Below are 22,821 nucleotides of genomic sequence, written 5' to 3'. Positions count from 1 at the left end.
AAAAGAATTTGACCAATCACAGGCCAGCAAAGATTTCCTTTGAAGACTACAGAGAGAGCGAAGCCTAACATCAAAGCCACAAAGTCAACCACAGTTTACCGTTATACGGCTCTTTTGATGTACATCAAAGGACTTAATTACCTGTTCTGTTCTGTTGCCCTCAGTTTTACTTGAGATAGTCCAGGGGTGTAGAGATCCAATGTGAACGGAACCCCTGGAGTATTGAGGATGGTTTTATTCATATTTTCATATTGTTAAGCACTGCTTAGATAAAGAAATCAACAAATTTGATTTTACATAATTTATTGTGATGTATAGCACAAAGCAAATAACAAGTACAGACATACATTGTATCATTTGGTACAATACTGATACAGACATACATTGTATCATTTGGTACAATACTGATACAGACATACATTGTATCATTTGGTATATATACAATACTGATACAGACATACATTGTATCATTTGGTACAATACTGATACAGACATACATTGTATCATTTGGTACAATACTGATACAGACATACATTGTATCATTTGGTACAATACTGATACAGACATACATTGTATCACTCGATACATAAATACATTGTACCTCTTTAAAAAGAAATGCATTGTATCTCGATACAGAAATACAATGTATCTTTAGATACAGAAATACATTGTATCAATTGATATAGAAATACATTGTACTCTAGCTGGTACAGAAATACATTGTATCAATTGATATAGAAATACATTGTACTCTAGCTGGTACAGAAATACATTGTATCAATTGATATAGAAATACATTGTACTCTAGCTAGTACAGAAATACATTGTATCAATTGATATAGAAATACATTGTACTCTAGCTAGTACAGAAATACATTGTATCAATTGATATAGAAATACATTGTACTCTAGCTGGTACAGAAATACATTGTATCAATTGATATAGAAATACATTGTACTCTAGCTAGTACAGAAATACAATGCATCTCTACATTGTATCCATCGACACATAAACACATTGTATCATTTCATACAGAAATACATTGTATCTCTTGATTGATGAAATCTGAGATGGTATGTACATTAAAAACATTTGACATTTCAATCCTACAACACACATCAGGACAACACGGTGTAATTTAACCTAATACCTTTTGGAAATCACCAGAAATAAAACCATGCTTTCTGATGAATACTTTCAAGGAAATAAATGAAATACCAGAAATTATCAGTTTCAAAACAATTGACGTTGTATGTCTGAAATGATACAGATGTGTGTTGTAGGAAAATGGTTATAATGTACAGTAATGGACTGTACAACAAACTTGGAACAAGAAAATATTATTGCACAATCCAAACTAGGCCTCTCATCCACACCATAAAATCATTCAAAGCTTGACAAGCAACACATTCAGATAAAAACAGATCTTGATTTGATTTAAATCCTTTACCCTTGGTTAATAAACACAGAAGTGAAAGTTTGGGTCCCTCTTACATTGCTAGGATCACTTCTTACAAACACTTCATCATAATTCTGAAATATCAAAATATTTTTCGTATATATCTAACTAAAACTTTGTAGCATATAGGCCTTCAGCAAATATTTGAAGTTTTTCAGTTACCATGGTAACCTGTTGATAAGCCACCTGCCCACTGAGGCTATGTCAGGGCCAGCATACGAACAAACTGACACCAAACACTGATAGACTTAATTATTGTAAGCTTGTATAATAGTAATAATAATAATAATTTATGAAGACATAAAAAAATAGAACTGATTAACAAAGTCAACAGATCACTAGCAACTGTATTTCAGATGATCTAATCTAACGCAAAAACTCGAGGTGCTTTATTATTAAGGATTTATATATGGAGAACAGTGAAAAACCAACAGAAACAATATTATCCACAGGTTGTACAGGTTGAATTCATGCTTCATTCAGTGCGAAAAGCAAATATACCTTTCCAGAAATTAACTGAAATTTTAAACAATTTAATAGTAAATGGACATTTCTTATTTGTCAGTCTTGGTTGCACATCTATCCGACAAAAACAGAATAATTACAATGGAAATGATTGGATATAGAAATACAAAAAAATTTTAAACATATTTTTATGTCAATAAATAGCCAACATCACTGATTTTTCTCATAGAACAAATTTGACATGTATATAGATGAGGGTTTTCAAAAATGGCTTCACAGCAAACAGATCATGATTCACATCAACAGAAGTATAATTTCAATCTAAGGTATACAAGCTGCTGTGGGCAGGTGTTCGTCAAAAACTTCAACCTGCCCACAGAAAAAGTTTCCAGAGAAAATACTCAACATATTATATGTGCATAGACCCCAGCCGGTCAGCTAGTACAAATTTAACGCTTTAAACACTTTAAAAATTAAAATGAAAGCACATGATCTTGATTAAATATCACCTATAAAGCTGAATTAAATCATGTTTCTGTGGAATGTTATTGAAAATACAGAAAAATATTCAGGACAATAATACATTATTATTTAGCATAATGACTTGGACACTGTAATTTCATCAGTTATGATACATGATTCTTTTTCTTTTCTTTTCTATATCCACTGGCAAGAACAATTATTTTAGTTGTTTCCTAAGAATGTGTGCTCATTCTCCTGTAGTATATGTGTATCTAAAGTAATGTCAAATCTTGTCGTATACAAACCTGGAACCATAAACTTAGATCAGATACGACAGGTGGTCTCTTAAAACAGGATGGATATTAGAATGAATAATCATACCCTGCCTTCTAACGAAAACAATGAGTCAAAAACCTTCTGTCGGACGTCCAGAGCTCCGTCATTACAGCTATAGTTAGAATTGCCCAGGTAAGAGGAGTGTTACCATGGAGAGATATTCAGTGGCCACGTGTTACCATGGAGAGATATTCAGTGGCCACATATCACTGGGTAATATATAAAGTGGTTACTAAGGCAGGCTTCACTGTTTAGCTAGTAGGATCCTAATGACCCTTGTGTCTTTCAGCTTGCCCCCAAAGATTTGACCACGGACTTAAGTCGTCTGTACTCTCCGTTAATGTCCAGTAACTGTTTCGGGAACACAACACCTTTGTCCTTATAAGCAGATTCAATCTTTCCCATTAACACTTCCAGTACAAATGCAGCGTTCTTCAGGATAAATTTGTGCTGAAAGATAATAAACATATACTATAATACCTGTAAATTTTCTTTTAAAATTTATTCTAAAACAAAAACAGAAATTTTTGCAAACTTGTGTCCTCTAGTACCATTCATCTTTATGACATATTACCCGGTATTTCATTGTTTTTTAGTATAATTTTACAGTATGATTTCTCACCCTATCTTTTATATTATCCTATGTTATCTTACCTCCCTGTAGAAGTCTTTATTTTTGATCGAGTCCTCGATGTGTGTGACTTCTGCACGGAATATTTCAGAAATAGCTTCGGAGATGAGATAATCAATCTCTGGCGTGTGGACTAACAAAACAGCATTGGCGAAGGACAGACAGCTTTTGGAAAAGTTGGCAGTGTTCATTGTCAGATTAATGAAACAGGCATCTAAAATATAAGTTAAATCATAACATTGATATCAGGACCAATTAGACCACAGTTGATTTAAAATGTTAACAAAAGTCATGTGTACATACTTACAAACAAACATAAATTTACCTTCAAATTTTTATGTGAAGTGTTCTCTCTTCCTATGATAGACTTTTGATTTCTCAGGGAATTGTTTGTTGAAACTTCAAATGTTAGTTTTTAAAGGAAGGCTCTTGAAGATATAGATATTTCATTTCATTAATAATAAAGTAAAATGGACATTAAAACTTAAAGTGGCCTTACCATAGATGTAGCTTTTCAGATCAAGGCCACCAGTCGACATTTCCTCAACAAACTTGAGGCAGTCAGTATGACTGAGGTGATTCATTGGACGCCATTTGTCATCCTAAAAATACATACATTATCACTGATATAAAGTTTTGATCGATGTCTGATAGTTAAGTACTAGAGAAAAAAGATATGTACATAATGATAAAATAATATTGATCCATTTGATGGGCCATCAACCAATCTATCATCAAAATTAATGCATGATTCAGTTTGTTTTTTCAGGCTTGGGTAAAATTTAATTAAAAAAGAATGCAGACAAAGTTGATTGAAATTTAAACATACACATATTTTCTTTTAATTTTATTACCAGTACATACAATGTACTTTATGTTGAAGTCTTGTCAACAAATCTATTTTCAAAAATAATGATGAAAAAGACATATCAATAGTTTCATGGGTATGGATTTATTTCATGTCCCATCCTTTATTAAGGGAATGTCACTGGTTTTGAACCTACAACGCAGAAAAGAGAGACAGTGGTAATATGCACCAACACTTTAACCGCTTGGCCACAGCAAACCCAGACCATTTGTTAGATTTAGTTTATTTAAAACTAAGATTATATTTAAAAAAAAACAACCTTTTCATCAGCAGATATGCCTACTGTCATTACACCTGAGCCCTGTATTTATCGTTACACCCGAGTCCTGTATTGGTAGCTATACCTGAGCCCTGTATTTGTCATTATACCTGAGCCCTGTATTTGTCATTATACCTGAGCCCTGTAATTGTCATTAAACCTGAGCCCTGTATTTATCATTACACCTAAGCCCTGAATTTGTCATTATACCTGAGCCCTGTATTTGTCATTATACCTGAGCCCTGTATTTGTCATTATACCTGAGCCCTGTATTTGTATACCTGAGCAATGTATTTGTCATTATACCTGAGCCCTGTATTTGTCATTATACCTGAGCCCTGTATTTGTCATTATACCTGAGTCCTGTATTTGTCATTATACCTTAGCCCTGTAATTGTCATTATACCTGAGCCCTGTATTTATCATTATACCTGAGCCCTGTATTTGTCATTATACCCGAGCCCTGTATTTGTCATTATACCTGAGCCCTGTATTTGTCATTGCACCTGATCCCTGTATTTGTCATTATACCTGATCCCTGTATTTGTCATTATACCTGAGCCCTGTATTTGTATACCTGAGCCCAGGATTTGCATACCTGAGCCCTGTATTTGTCATTATACCTGAGCCCTGTATTTGTCATTATACCTGAGCCCTGTATTTGTCATTATACCTGAGCCCTGTATTTGTCATTATACCTGAGCCCTGTATTTGTCATTATACCTGAGCCCTGTATTTGTCATTATACCTGAGCCCTGTATTTGTATACCTGAGCCCTGTATTTGTCATTATACCTGAGTCCTGTATTTGTCATTATACCTGAGCCCTGTATTTGTCATTATACCTGATCCCTGTATTTGTCATTATACCTGAGCCCTGTATTTGTCATTATACCTGAGCCCTGTATTTGTCACTATACCTGAGCTCTGTATTTATCATTATACCTGAGCCCTGTATTTATTATTATACCTGAGCCCTGTATTTGTCATTATACCTGATCCCTGTATTTGTCATTATACCTGAGCCCTGTATTTGTCATTATACCTGAGCCCTGTATTTGTCATTATACCTGAGCCCTGTATTTGTCATTATACCTGAGCCCTGTATTTGTCATTATACCTGAGCCCTGTATTTGTCATTATACCTGAGCCCTGTATTTGTCATTGCACCTGATCCCTGTATTTGTCATTATACCTGAGCCCTGTATTTGTCATTATACCTGAGCCCTGTATTTGTATACCTGAGCCCAGGATTTGCATACCTGAGCCCTGTATTTGTCATTATACCTGAGCCCTGTATTTGTCATTATACCTGAGCCCTGTATTTGTCATTATACCTGAGCCCTGTATTTGTCATTATACCTGAGCCCTGTATTTGTATACCTGAGCCCTGTATTTGTCATTATACCTGAGTCCTGTATTTGTCATTATACCTGAGTCCTGTATTTGTCATTATACCTGAGCCCTGTATTTGTCATTATACCTGAGCCCTGTATTTGTCATTATACCTGAGCCCTGTAATTGTCATTATACCTGAGCCCTGTATTTGTCATTATACCTGAGCCCTGTATTTGTCATTATACCTGAGCCCTGTAATTGTCATTATACCTGAGCCCTGTATTTGTCATTATACCTGAGCCCTGTATTTGTCATTATACCTGAGCCCTGTATTTGTATACCTGAGCCCTGTATTTGTCATTATACCTGAGCCCTGTATTTGTATACCTGAGCCCTGTATTTGTCATTATACCTGAGTCCTGTATTTGTCATTATACCTGAGTCCTGTATTTGTCATTATACCTGAGCCCTGTATTTGTCATTATACCTGAGTCCTGTATTTGTCATTATACCTGAGCCCTGTATTTGTCATTATACCTGAGCCCTGTATTTGTCATTATACCTGAGCCCTGTATTTGTCATTATACCTGAGTCCTGTATTTGTCATTATACCTGAGCCCTGTATTTGTCATTATACCTGAGCCCTGTATTTGTCACTATACCTGAGCTCTGTATTTATCATTATACCTGAGCCCTGTATTTATTATTATACCTGAGCCCTGTATTTGACTCCATCAATGATCTGATCCTTATTTTCTCTGATCACTCTTTCTAGGTCTGAAGCAATCAAGAAATCAAATATGAAGTTCACCTCCAAACCAATCTGGCTTAACTGAAACAGAATATACATCAATCAGTTGACAATGACATACTGCAATCATTATCCAAAGTAATTTTCTAAAGTAAGAGAATCTGTTAAGTTGTGCCTGTTACAAGGTGTTAAATACAATGATACTGGTTAAAAAAGACTCGATCGCTTCCAGTTTTATTACATATTGACTTGGCACACACAGAGATGCCCTCATGTGTAGCTTATACCTTCAACATGTATGTTTTTTATCAAAGAATTAATAATATCAAATCTGAAGGGAACTGATAAGAATACAAAACATTCCTCAATTTTCTACTAAGACTATTTCCCAAAATAGTTATAACTCTGCTGTTAAGGATGTATTCCTCTGACAAGTTACCATTAAATGTAACAAGAGGCCCATGGGCGTTAACGGTCACCTGATATTCGATACAATTTTTTTCTGATATTCCATACAATTTTTTATGTCATTAACTAGCCAACAGATTCTTTTGTTCATTTTTGCTCAAGCTCGGTTCATATTTAAGTTATTGCGTTCACAAGGTCAAATAATAATTATTAGTGCAAAGGGCGATTACTCCGTAGATTAGCGTCAAATCAAGTTCATTTTCAAACTTGTTGAGATCTTTCCAATGTTAGTCTACATACAAAGATTTGGTTTATATTTACTCAAGTTATCGCGTTCACAAGGTCTAATAATAATTATTAGTGCAAAGGGCAATAACTCTGTTAATTACCGCCGAATCAAGCTGATTTTTAACTCATCAGAGATCTTTCTAATGTTAGTCTACATACAAAGTTTCATTAAGTTCGGTTTATATTTACTCAAGTTATCGTGTTCACCAAGAAATGTTTACAGACGCACGACAATGGACAAAAGACTATCATTTTTTTTTTGTATTAAACTTTTTTTCTCATATAGGTTTTCAGAAATAGGAGTTCATGCCATAAAAGAAAATTGAAGAAAAAACATATTTCCATGTGCTCATTTTTGAGCTATTGTCACTCAAGGATACCTAGTTGACAAAATATTGGATTTTATGGGAATTTTGCAGTTTTGACCATATACATGAGAGATTTAAAGCCATAATTTCCTAATGGGGTGTTTGATATGTATGGATGTTTGTAGTATTTATTTTCCAGAAGTCTTCTTTAAAAATACACCAGTAATGATTAATTAGACTCAGATTTTTCTCAGAATAACAACAAATGCCTCCTCTACCCCTTAATTTTGAGGTACAAAATGAACAATTTTCTGTCAATTTTAACCTTTTACAGACAAAGTTCTGGTATTGAACTTTTGACAATATTTTGGATATCAATAGGAATAGGATTGTTCTTTCTAAATCAGTAAGAAAAAATGGAGGGTCCCTGTGCTTACTTTTTTGTCCCATTTGTTATTTTTCAATATCTTAGAGTGAAAAATAAAAGTGCTGCAATTACCATTAAATTTGAAAATAAAGTGATGAAAGTTTATCATTTCACACATTAATGCTCAAATTACCACAAACGTAGTAAAGATTTACATCAAAAATTAGCTTGATACAGCTGAAATGCTGAAATGCTACAGTTATACAGTAGGCTATGTAAGTACTGTTACCTACCTCCTCACACTGGATTCGTGCGTTGTGAAGACATTCTGCGATGACGGACAATGATGACTTTCCACCAAACACCTGTCTATTTACAGTTGACACAAACATCTGAAGTTCTTTCTTGGCCCAGACAACAAAGGCTGTAACAAACAAAATGAAAACTCTGTCATCAGCCCAGGTAAACATAATATTTCAAATCTGTTGTTCTGAAAAGATACAAACATCTGAAATTCTTTCTTTGCCCAGACAACAAAGGCTGTAACAAACAAAATGAAAACTCTGTCATCAGCCCAGGTAAACTTAACATTTTAAATCTGTTTTTCAGAAAAGATACAAACATCTGAAGTTCTTTCTTGGCCCAGACAACAAAGGCTGTAACAAAGATAATGAAAACTCTGTCATCAGCCCAGGTAAACATAATATTTTAAATCTGTTGTTCTGAAAAGATACAAACATCTGAAGTTCTTTCTTGGCCCAGACAACAAAGGCTGTAACAAACAAAATGAAAACTCTGTCATCAGCCCAGGTAAACTTAACATTTTAAATCTGTTGTTCTGAAAAGATACAAACATCTGAAGTTCTTTCTTGGCCCAGACAACAAAGGCTGTAACAAAGATAATGAAAACTGTGTCATCAGCCCAGGTAAACTTAACATTTTAGATCTGTTGTTCAGAAAAGATACAAACATCTGATGTTCTTTCTTGGCCCAGACAACAAAGGCTGTAACAAAGATAATGAAAACTCTGTCATCAGTCCAGGTAAACATAATATTTTAGATCTGTTGTTCTGAAAAGATACAAACATCTGAAGTTCTTTCTTGGCCCAGACAACAAAGGCTGTAACAAAGATAATGAAAACTGTGTCATCAGTCCAGGTAAACTTAACATTTTAGATCTGTTGTTCAGAAAAGATACAAACATCTGAAGTTCTTTCTTGGCCCAGACAACAAAGGCTGTAACAAAGATAATGAAAACTGTGTCATCAGTCCAGGTACACTTAACATTTTAGATCTGTTGTTCTGAAAAGATACAAACATCTGAAGTTCTTTCTTGGCCCAGACAACAAAGGCTGTAACAAAGATAATGAAAACTGTGTCATCAGTCCAGGTAAACTTAACATTTTAGATCTGTTGTTCTGAAAAGATACAAACATCTGAAGTTCTTTCTTGGCCCAGACAACAAAGGCTGTAACAAAGATAATGAAAACTGTGTCATCAGTCCAGGTAAACATAACTTTTCTAAATGTTTTCCGAAAAGATACAGTGTATAGGCAGTTATTCCGTATTTGCATATTACAGAGTTATCTGCCCTTGCGGGTAGGTATACGTCATGTGTTTTCGAGCGTAACGTCATACTTTTCGGAGAAAATGACGTGAATTGCGCTAATAAAATAATGACGTAACAAATGATACCTACCCGCAAGGGAGCTAACTCTGTAATATACACGGACCGAATATTCTGATATATGTCATGTTAAGGATGATATTTTTTGTTGTTATCAGGCCATCGATGTGGAGGAGAAACACATGAAGTAGTGGCATGTGAATAATACCTACTGTTAATATATCTTGAATGGTAAACCTAAAGAAATAGTCAATTCTTTACCATTTTTTCACTTTATTATTTTCATTTTTTTTTTCTATAAATTTACTACAGTGGAACTTGGTTGATACAAATTTGGATAATTCGAAAACCCGGCTTAATACCAAGTTCTTTGCTGGTCCCGGCCGAATTCCCTCTTTACCTTTGTTTAAAGAACTCGGATAATTCAAATTTGGAAAACTCAAAGAACTCGGATAATACGAAGTACATTTTAGGTCCGAATGACAAAAAACATACATAAAAGCTTCTTATAACTTGAAATGAGATTTTTTGGACAATGAGATTGCCGAAAATGCCGATTTCTTTTTCATAAATCTGCCGTAGAACGGTTTTATTGTCATAATTTTGCAACTACCATCGGCGATTTTAACATCTCTCTTGTTCACATTGTTTTACGACATGGAACTAGTCTATATAGTACCAAGTAGAGAGATCGTCAGTAGACACGAGAACTTGCTTAATTCAAAAGCTCGGGTAACTCGAAGTTTTATCTCGGTCCCTTCGACTTCGTATTAACCGAGTTCCACTGTATTATAAAATCTCATCAAAGAGAACAAGATAAATTGCATATCCTGATTAATAATAGCAGAAAGATGAAGTTATTTTGTTCTCAATATTGTTACGGAAGTATTGCACTTGTTCCTGTTCTGGTTTTTGAGTCTCACCTGACATACAGCCGTAATGTTCCTGAAAAGCCTTCATAAACTCCTTGCCAGTCTCTGACAGACAAGGAATGAACACATCACACAGTCGACGGATATACAGAGTTGTTGCCCCTTCAAACTTCAGCTGACGAATATTATATTTAATGATGGAACTTCTGTTCTTCAGGAACAAGTCACAGGCCTGTAAAAACCAAACAGGAATGGTATAAAATGTCTCTAAGCAGTGTATTGTATTTCCGTTGTATTTTACATCTTATCCTCCTGCATTCTCTCTATCTCTGAGTATCTGCTGAGATGTTTAATGCCTTTCACAATTCTGGATGGGATGAATATGGCAATACAAGATAGCATGTGACAGCCATGGGTGATACTATAGTTACCCTCCACCTCAAATTTCATCAGGATAAGGGTCATCATAAGCTAAGTGTGTATATAAGACATATTCCAAAATTGCATATTACAGAGTTATCTGCACTTGCGGGTAGGTATTGATTGTGACATCATGTGTTTGCGAGCGTAACGTCATACGTTTCTGAGAAAACGAAATGAATTGCGCTCACAAAATAATGACACAACAATCGATACCGACTCGCAAGGGAGCTAACTCTGTAATATGCAAAGATAGAATAGGTAATCCCTCAGCTCCTGACTAAGGCATAATAAATTTTTAAATGGACATTTTTTTTTATAGTTAATCATTACTAAATGAGCACTATATCAAGTGGAACCTGGATCAAAATTGACCCCTTATTGAACTTCTATCAAGTACATCTGTACTACGCTATACCTGTGCAGACTTGCCGAGTCTGATAAGCTGCATCACTGCTCGTCTTGCTGCCCGAGGCCCGCCACGTAGAGATCTCTCTGGGGATACCTGTAACTCTCCCATTAGTCCCTCAGTCAACTGTTTTACACGATGATCTATCCTTGCTCTGAAATTATGTCAAAGAAGCTAGTTACTATAGTATGATAAGAAGGGGAGATAATTATCATTTTACAATATCAGGTTTATTGGTTATATTTGTTTAATGTCCTATTAACAGCCAGAGTCATGTAAGGAAGTGCTAGGTTTGTTGGTGAAGGAAAGCTGGACTACCCAGAGAAAAACCATTGACCAGTGGTCAGTACCTGGCAACTGCCCCACCTGGGATTCGAACTCGCAACCCAGAGGTTGAGTACTTGTGGTATATAGTATGTCGAGACATCTTAACCACTCAGCCACCGCGGCCCCAATATCAGACAAAGGTAAGCAGTTAGCTTTCTATAATAAGATATTACATTGTATCTAAATTTTACATGCAGATTATTGAGCATTTTTTTCTTAATTTTACATTTTCATCTTTTCTCTTTTTCCCCACAAAGATGATAACTGAGAGAAGATAGCTGTAATTCCGTGACAACATCCCAATCAATCAAAATAGTTACAATTAATAATACATAATACATGTACATCTTAACACCAATACAGCTTGAATGACTAACCTGAATTCTTTCACGGCAGGAACTTTTGGACAGTCTTTTAAATATTCATTAACTGTAAAGTACAAATGATATGCAGTACAAATGATATGCAGTTGTAATACTGTTCATAATACACATCACTAAAACTTGAAACACATTAAACTTTAAATATTATAATATTATAATGATATAAATTATCAAACTTTTTGTGAATATACATACCTCTTTCAACTAAATCAACAGCTCCTTCAAAGTCTCTTTGTGCAATGCACATGTCTAGATCTTCAGGAAGTTCTTGTAGCCAATCAGAGTTAAGAAAATCTGTTTCTATGGCAGCAAGAGCCTCACTGTCATCCTCTTCTCCAAAGGCTGTGAAAATAGATAAGATTTTGTGAATACTGGAGAGATTGTGTTTTATGTAGACTATGGGTCATACATTGGTGGTAAAGGAAGGTAGGAGTACACAAACAGCTGACTTAGTTATGTACAGTTGACCTAGTTATTAGTGGTGTTTTGATTAATCGACCTAGTTATGTACAGTAACTAAATCCATCATTCAGAGGTGAAAGGTTATTGATGTCATGCACCTTATCACTAGGTACTCACACCCCTTATACAGTCTGCGAATTTAAGCACTAGTCCGATGCCCACGACTAGAAATTTTACAGCCAGTCTAATGCCAACTGTAATGAACTTATCCGATTGGACTAGTAGCTCCCTATTAAAATCGTTAAATACTACATTTACAAGAGCGGTGGTCAATTGCATTTTGAACACATTTTGAGTGCATTCTTCATGCAATTATTTTAGTCCGGATGCATCCGACTGTAATTTTGGTAAATAAAAATGTAAACTGATTGCTGACTTTAAAGTGCTGAAGGAAAACGGCTATAGATTAATTTAGATTTAACTTTGACTAGTAATTAAATAGTCTGACTTGTAAATTTTTGTGGTTTACTAGTCCAAATGACTTGCAGCGAAAAAAATTAACGTCACAGACTGCTTATATAGACAATATTTTTTTCCTATTCTATGACAGAATTATAAAAGACTATCTGACCATTATACTCACGATTACTATCCTCTGTTGGTGTTGCCAAGGTAACGGCCTGTTGCTCGGCTAAGAAGATCGCGGCCTCTTTCTTCTGTTTGTCCCTACTAGCCTTCCTCTTTTTTGTTTCTTCTAAAATGTCCAGCCACTGTCTCTGTAAAAGGAAAAATATTTGAAGTTATAAATATATCAAACCACAGTAATATTTGAAAATAGACAAATATATCAAACCACAGTAATATTTGAAAATAGACAAACTGGTTTGTATGACTGGATCAAGCCAAAGTCATATTTTTTTTCTATTAGGGCCAGGTGAGTACTTGGTACTTAACTAGAATCTGGCTTGACTATCATATGGGTATAGCATAAACATTGTACCTGATAGTTCAATGATATGAATTCAAATTGTTCACAATACAGCAGAATTTGTCAATATTTTTTGCATTATTTTTCATATAAAGGGATGCAGAAAAATAGTTTTATACAATATTTTACTTTGTGGTTATGAGGCACCTGAAAATAAAACTGATATTTTTTACCTTAGCTTTAGCACTGTCTGCTTGGTACATCTTGGAGTCTGGGAACATGAGGATTTTGAAAGCATTCTTGACTGGTCCAGCATCCCGAACATTGACCACAGCTAGACTGTCCAGCTCATAGAGGCCCTGGAATCTGTACCTTACTGGCCCTCGCCTACAATACATTCAGAACATTATTTGTCTAAAAAATTCACTGTGATCCGTTTTTTATTGATATAGGTCAAAATTAAAATGTTGGATCACAGCAACCTACTTTTGAAGCAACAAGTATAGTGTTGGAGGAGAAAGAGCCTGTACAAGATCATATACAGTACATCTTTTTTTAAAAGAATGTATTTTAGTGTAAAGAAGCCATTACTCTCAGTGATTATCTTGAATTTAAGGCATGTGTGCTAATTCATAATTGTACTGACACATAACTGAATTGGTAAAGTTGAAACAACTTATAGCAAAGTTCCAGGAGTGTCCAGGAGTGTTACTGCATGGTCCATTTGGGGATTCAAATATAAAAGCCAAGTATTTTCGTTGTTAACAATAAAATTGATATAAAAGTAATACCTAAATAGCTTCAGCATACATTAAAATAAACAATTCATGTAATTTTATCGAATATAAATATCCCCTGTCTTGTTTTCAACAAAGAAACAATTTCGATCACAAACGAAAAATCTCGAGTCCACCATCTTGGATCCAAGTGGTACGTTTCTGCAAACAAACTACTTGTACCGGTACAGATCTGCTGGTACGGCGCGTTCCATTTGAGATACAGCAATTTGGTATTGATACAACTGGTATGAATCTGCAAATTCTGATTATTAGTCCCTGTTCTTACCTATTAGGGAGCCATGTTGCTATCATTAAGCTGTCGTTAAGAAGGAAGGAGTGGACTCGCTGGATTTGCATGAAAGACTCTGCGTCGAGTTCCGCCAGGTCACTGTTGTGTACAAGGTGTCGTCCAGGGACCTCTGTTACACTCTGTTATATAGAAAACAGTACATCATATCCCTATATCACATATCTAATATCCCACAGGGACCTCTGTTACACTCTGTTATATAGAAAACAGTACATCATATCCCTATATCACATATCTAATATCCCACAGGGACCTCTGTTACACTCTGTTATATAGAAAACAGTACATCATATCCCTATATCACATATCTAATATCCCACAGGGACCTCTTCATTGTAAAGTACATCAATTCTGGCCTCTGTTACACTCTGTTATATAGAAAACAGTACATCATATCCCTATATCACATATCTAATATCCCACAGGGCCTCTGTTACACTCTGTTATATATAGAAAACAGTACATCATATCCCTATATCACATATCTAATATCCCACAGGGACCTCTGTTACACTCTGTTATATAGAAAAACAGTACATCATATCCCTATATCACATATCTAATATCCCACAGGGACCTCTGTTACACTCTGTTATATAGAAAACAGTACATCATATCCCTATATCACATATCTAATATCCCACAGGGACCTCTGTTACACTCTGTTATATATAGAAAACAGTACATCATATCCCTATATCACATATCTAATATCCCACAGGGACCTCTGTTACATATAGAAAACAGTACATCATATCACTATATCACATATCTAATATCCCACAGGGACCTCTGTTACACTCTGTTATATATAAAAACAGTACATCATATCCCTATATCACATATCTAATATCCCACAGGGACCTCTGTTACACTCTGTTATATAGAAAACAGTACATCATATCCCTATATCACATATCTAATATCCCACAGGGACCTCTGTTACACTCTGTTATATAGAAAACAGTACATCATATCACTATATCACATATCTAATATCCCACAGGGACCTCTGTTACACTCTGTTTATATATAGAAAACAGTACATCATATCCTATATCACATATCTAATATCCCACAGGGACCTCTGTTACACTCTGTTATATAGAAAACAGTACATCATATCACTATATCACATATCTAATATCCCACAGGGACCTCTGTTACACTCTGTTATATAGAAAACAGTACATCATATCACTATATCACATATCTAATATCCCACAGGGACCTCTGTTACACTCTGTTATATAGAAAACAGTACATCATCCTATATCCATATCTAATATCCACAGGACCTCGTTACATGTTATAAGAAAACAGTACATATCCTTATCACACTAATACCCAGGACCTCTGTTACACTCTGTTATATAGAAAACAGTACATCATATCCCTATATCACATATCTAATATCCCACAGGGACCTCTGTTACACTCTGTTATATAGAAAACAGTACATCATATCCCTATATCACATATCTAATATCCCACAGGGACCTCTGTTACACTCTGTTATATAGAAAACAGTACATCATATCCTATATCACATATCTAATATCACAGGACCTATCTAATATCCCACAGGGACCCCAACCTCTGTTACACTCTGTTATATAGAAAACAGTACATCATATCACTATATCACATATCTAATATCCCACAGGGACCTCTGTTACACTCTGTTATATAGAAAACAGTACATCATATCACCTATATCACATATCTAATATCCCACAGGGACCTCTGTTACACTCTGTTATATATAGAAAACAGTACATCATATCACTATATCACACATATCTAATATCCCACAGGAACCTCTGTTACACTCTGTTATATAGAAAACAGTACATCATATCCCTATATCACATATCTAATATCCCACAGGGACCTCTGTTACACTCTGTTATATATAGAAAACAGTACATCATATCCCTATATCACATATCTAATATCCCACAGGGACCTCTGTTACACTCTGTTATATAGAAAACAGTACATCATATCACTATATCACATATCTAATATCCCACAGGGACCTCTGTTACACTCTGTTATATAGAAAACAGTACATCATATCCCTATATCACATATCTAATATCCCACAGGGACCTCTGTTACACTCTGTTATATAGAAAACAGTACATCATATCACTATATCACATATCTAATATCCCACAGGGACCTCTGTTACACTCTGTTATATATAGAAAACAGTACATCATATCCCTATATCACATATCTAATATCCCACAGGGACCTCTGTTACACTCTGTTATATAGAAAACAGTACATCATATCCCTATATCACATATCTAATATCCCACAGGGACCTCTGTTACACTCTGTTATATATAGAAAACAGTACATCATATCCCTATATCACATATCTAATATCCCACAGGGACCTCTGTTACACTCTGTTATATAGAAAACAGTACATCATATCCCTATATCACATATCTAATATCCCACAGGGACCTCTGTTACACTCTTTATATAGAAAACAGTACATCATATCACTATATCACATATCTAATATCCCACAGGGACCTCTGTTACACTCTGTTATATAGAAAACAGTACATCATATCACTATATCACATATCTAATATCCCACAGGGACCTCTGTTACACTCTGTTATATATAGAAAACAGTACATCATATCCCTATATCACATATCTAATATCCCACAGGGACCTCTGTTACACTCTGTTATATATAGAAAACAGTACATCATATCCCTATATCACATATCTAATATCCCACAGGGACCTCTGTTACACTCTGTTATATAGAAACTCATAACATGTTATCTGTATATAGAAAACAGTACATCATATCCCTATATCACATATCTAATATCCCACAGGGACCTCTGTTACACTCTGTTATATATAGAAAACAGTACATCATATCCCTATATCACATATCTAATATCCCACAGGGACCTCTGTTACACTCTGTTATATAGAAAAAAGTACATCATATCCTATATCACATATCTAATATCCCACAGGGACCTCTGTTACACTCTGTTATATATAGAAAACAGTACATCATATCACTATATATCACATATCTAATATCCCACAGGGACCTCTGTTACACTCTGTTATATAGAAAACAGTACATCATATCACCTATATCACATATCTAATATCCCACAGGGACCTCTGTTACACTCTGTTATATATAGAAAACAGTACATCATATCCCTATATCACATATCTAATATCCCACAGGGACCTCTGTTACACTCTGTTATATAGAAAACAGTACATCATATCCCTATATCACATATCTAATATCCCACAGGGACCTCTGTTACACTCTGTTATATATAGAAAACAGTACATCATATCACTATATCACATATCTAATATCCCACAGGGACCTCTGTTACACTCGTTACAGTACTCTGTTGTTACACTATATAGAAAACAGTACATCATATCACTATATCACATATCTAATATCCCACAGGGACCTCATATATCTACTCTGTTATCTGTATATATAGAAAACAGTACATCATATCCCTATCATATCCTAATATCCCACAGGGACCTCTGTTACACTCTGTTATATATAGAAAACAGTACATCATATCCCTATATTCACATATCTAATATCCCACAGGGACCTCTGTTACACTCTGTTATATATAGAAAACAGTACATCATATCCCTATATCACATATCTAATATCCCACAGGGACCTCTGTTACACTCTGTTATATATAGAAAACAGTACATCATATCCTATATCACATATCTAATATCCCACAGGGACCTCTGTTACACTCTGTTATATATAGAAAACAGTACATCATATCCCTATATCACATATCTAATATCCCACAGGGACCTCTGTTACACTCTGTTTATATAGAAAACAGTACATCATATCCCTATATCACATATCTAATATCCCACAGGGACCTCTGTTACACTCTGTTATATAGAAAACAGTACATCATATCCCTATATCACATATCTAATATCCCACAGGGACCTCTGTTACACTCTGTTATATAGAAAACAGTACATCATATCCCTATTACATCATATCACAGGGACTGTTATATAGAAAGTACATCATATATCACATATCTAATATCCCACAGGGACCTCTGTTACACTCTGTTATATAGAAAAACAGTACATCATATCACTATATCACATATCTAATATCCCACAGGGACCTCTGTTACACTCTGTTATATAGAAAACAGTACATCATCATATCCCATATATCACATATCTAATATCCCACAGGGACCTCTGTTACACTCTGTTATATATAGAAAACAGTACATCATATCCCTATATCACATATCTAATATCCCACAGGGACCTCTGTTACACTCTGTTATATATAGAAAACAGTACATCATATCACTATATCACATATCTAATATCCCACAGGGACCTCTGTTACACTCTGTTATATATAGAAAACAGTACATCATATCCCTATATCACATATCTAATATCCCACAGGGACCTCTGTTACACTCTGTTATATAGAAAACAGTACATCATATCCCTATATCACATATCTAATATCCCACAGGGACCTCTGTTACACTCTGTTATATAGAAAACAGTACATCATATCCCTATATCACATATCTAATATCCCACAGGGACCTCTGTTACACTCTGTTATATAGAAAACAGTACATCATATCCCTATATCACATATCTAATATCCCACAGGGACCTCTGTTACACTCTGTTATATAGAAAACAGTACATCATATCCCTATATCACATATCTAATATCCCACAGGGACCTCTGTTACACTCTGTTATATAGAAAACAGTACATCATATCACTATATCACATATCTAATATCCCACAGGGACCTCTGTTACACTCTGTTATATAGAAAACAGTACATCATATCCCTATATCACATATCTAATATCCCACAGGGACCTCTGTTACACTCTGTTATATAGAAAACAGTACATCATATCCCTATATCACATATCTAATATCCCACAGGGACCTCTGTTACACTCTGTTATATAGAAAACAGTACATCATATCCCTATATCACATATCTAATATCCCACAGGGACCTCTGTTACACTCTGTTATATATAGAAAACAGTACATCATATCCCTATATCACATATCTAATATCCCACAGGGACCTCTGTTACACTCTGTTATATATAGAAAACAGTACATCATATCACCTATATCACATATCTAATATCCCACAGGGACCTCTGTTACACTCTGTTATATAGAAAACAGTACATCATATCCCTATATCACATATCTAATATCCCACAGGGACCTCTGTTACACTCTGTTATATAGAAAACAGTACATCATAATATCACATATCTAATATCCACAGGGACCTCTGTTACACTCTGTTATAGAAAACAGTACATCATATCATATCACATATCTAATATCCCACAGGGACCTCTGTTACACTCTGTTATATAGAAAACAGTACATCATATCCCTATATCACATATCTAATATCCCACAGGGACCTCTGTTACACTCTGTTATATATAGAAAACAGTACATCATATCCCTATATCACATAGCTTAATTCAGTCACATATTTAATATCCCACAGGAACCTGGCACAAAAATTTTAACCAACAGTACACATATATATTATATATATATATATATATATTATAGTATTATATATATATATAGTGTTGGTTAAAATCTTAGTGCCAGGCCCCTGTGTAATATCCAATACATCTATTATCACATAATTATACAATAACCATAAAGTGTAAGATATAAAGTTGAAAAGAATCCATTGTAAAATCATGACACAGACAACTTTGGGAGATCTAAAATTTATAATCCATTCCAGACTTTTTTGATACTGAAATGTACCTGTATGGAAAATGTTGACTCCAGATTACACAGTTCTGTACAATTAAAGAGGTAAGAAGACATAACGAAGAAAATCTCAGATAAACTGGATGATTATGTTTTTGTTCTTCTGACATCAGATCTTAAAGTTTTAATATTTCTGTTTTTATATGTACCTATTGGCTTGGTTGGAAGTTTGGGAGGATAATCGAATAAATTGGAAAAATGTGTGACCATGTAGTCTGGCAGGGAATCTGATCCAATAACTTTACAAGTCTAATGCCGCCTAACTACATACATGTACATATGTGTGAATGACAATGGTGCCTATCAGGACACAATGTTATGTTTCATGGAAAGGCATGCACCACAGTCAATTTTCTATGTCAAATATACTTTATCTGAATACATTGAGTAGACAGGATGCAGCAGCATGCTTCTGTTAACTTACCGAACAGCCTTCGACTTTCTCAAGGAGAAAAGCCAGATTTTTCCTTGTTTCTTCTTCTGGGTTTTCTTGCTCTTGTTGTTCTCTTGGTTCTTCAACTATTGCTGTAAATATATAATTACTATAGAGCATTATCTCCCCTTGACTAACAAAGCTTTATAGCTCTCTTCATGAAGCTGTTAGTACCATTATTTATATAAATGTACATGTATTGTGTTAACGTTTCGGCAGGATATTTTATATATTTATTAATTGCACAGGATATTATATCAACTCACTTTATCTAAACATTCATTAATTTATACTAAATTCAACAGATCAGAACTAGCATTATCTCCCCTTTACTTATGATTAAAAATGCTTAACTGCTGACAAATGGTACATTTTCTTCCATCAAAATCAGGAGCAGACAAATTGTTTTTTTTTTAGTTACAAAAGTTACTTACATACACCATTACTACCATTGAAAATTTTGAGCTTTTAATTTTACTTCAAGATTAAATAGAAATATGTCTGTTAGACATTAAGTACTGCTAACTACTTCCTAGAACCTTAATTTCGAGAACAATGTGCATTTATAAGGCTCCTGCTCTGAGATATAATGCACGTCCAACAATGCAACAAATAATCAATAAATAACTGGCAGACATCCTCGGCAACACGTGTACATACCACTATCAATTACTCATTACCCTTGGGACTATTGCAAGGAGATGGTTTACGTCCTTGATGTATTGTAAAAAATACTTTCCTTCATCAGAACTTAAAATGCGTTTCTAGTACCAGGTATATTGTAGCTACTAGCTGACACAAATACTTGTAGCTGGGAGATCATTGGAGCCTACTGCATTAATATCAAAAGTGGGTAAAAAAACCTTGAAGAAGAAAACATAAGTCTTGTGAAAAACATGTCTGTTTTATTCTTTAAAAAAGTGTGACTGGTATGATCAATTTTACCGAGACTAACCTTTGTCACTGACCAGTGACATTTCCATCATGGACGACATGAGACTCTTTTGTTCAGTGAGAGTGTGGCTAAGTTGATACATCTCACCCTCCAAGACTGAGAGAAGGGTTAAGGACGTCTACTTAAATAAATCATGCTTAATACAGTATGCCACCTGGGCTCGAATCCGTGACCTCGGACTTACTGATCTGCTGCTCTGTACAGATCTATCATGAGCTAAATACAGGTAAATTCCCCTACTATGAAGCTAGAAGGCAACTGTATCACATTACAACTAAAACCAGCTACACTAATATAACTTTTGTATAAAAACTATATCTTACAGTATTTGAAAAGAACAATAACTATAATCTTTAAGTTATTTTGTATTGAAATTTATTACATTGGAAATAGCACTTCTCAGAATATGTATAAGTGCATCTGCTTCAGTTAAAGGATACTGGATATTTCTTTAGCCGTCTCAATAAACTGAAAATAGTTCTTGTAGACATTTTTCTTCAGGGAATGTGCTGTTTCGTCTGACAAAATCTGGACTTTCTGTTTCATAACCAATAAATCACTTTCCCCTCCAGGTCCCTCTGCCAATTTGCTGACAACTGTAAATAGAAAACAAATAATACATATATCTACTTACAAAAAATATAATAAAAAATAACTGGCCTTATTTGCCTGTATTGGTAATGTAAAGTTGCTTTTTGGATGATTCACCTATTGATAATGGTTACAAATCTCAGCTCAATCACCAATGGCAGTTGGAATTGACATGGTACACGTTATGTCTATTGCATTGCCAGCTTTTACAAATGACATGCAAAACAGCTGCAAAATGGTCCCCGCCCACCTTGAACTCTTGTTTACATTAACAACCTGCAGCTAATGAGAAGTCTTATCCATACTGGATAGTAATAAACAAAAGGGAATATTTCAAAGTATTCACATACAAAATTACAAAGAATAAAAATAAATATTTCTCACAATTTTCAGGATTAAAATCCTGCTTTGAGAGCACTCTTGCCAATCCTCCATGGTCGGCCATTTCCGTGAGTGACTAAATTAAAAACCGAATTATCGTCATTAATTTCCGGACATTTTATTTTCTATCTGTTGATTATCTAATTATACATAATATTGATATAT

At 34.7% G+C, this 22,821-nt stretch overlaps 1 protein-coding gene across 1 annotated transcript; it reads right to left on the bottom strand.

Moving 5' to 3' along the window:
* Positions 1–286: 286 nt before the first annotated feature.
* On the bottom strand, positions 287–22,723 carry LOC138314621 (exocyst complex component 8-like). The gene is made up of 16 exons (XM_069255046.1): positions 22,660–22,723; positions 22,125–22,280; positions 21,685–21,780; positions 20,721–20,821; positions 14,374–14,516; positions 13,542–13,695; positions 13,024–13,156; positions 12,174–12,320; positions 11,973–12,024; positions 11,278–11,422; positions 10,491–10,671; positions 8,234–8,364; positions 6,531–6,650; positions 3,854–3,956; positions 3,378–3,568; positions 287–3,173 (listed from the first exon to the last, which is right to left on the bottom strand). Exons 1-16 carry the CDS (start codon positions 22,718–22,720, stop codon positions 3,009–3,011), a joined length of 2,079 nt encoding a protein of 692 aa, XP_069111147.1. The 5' UTR covers positions 22,721–22,723; the 3' UTR covers positions 287–3,008.
* Between the last annotated feature and the right edge of the window lie 98 nt (positions 22,724–22,821).

The sequence above is a fragment of the Argopecten irradians genome, chromosome 1 (assembly GCF_041381155.1).
Source record: "Argopecten irradians isolate NY chromosome 1, Ai_NY, whole genome shotgun sequence".
NCBI lineage: Eukaryota > Metazoa > Mollusca > Bivalvia > Pectinida > Pectinidae > Argopecten > Argopecten irradians.
This window is presented reverse-complemented; position numbering and strand designations above follow the sequence as displayed.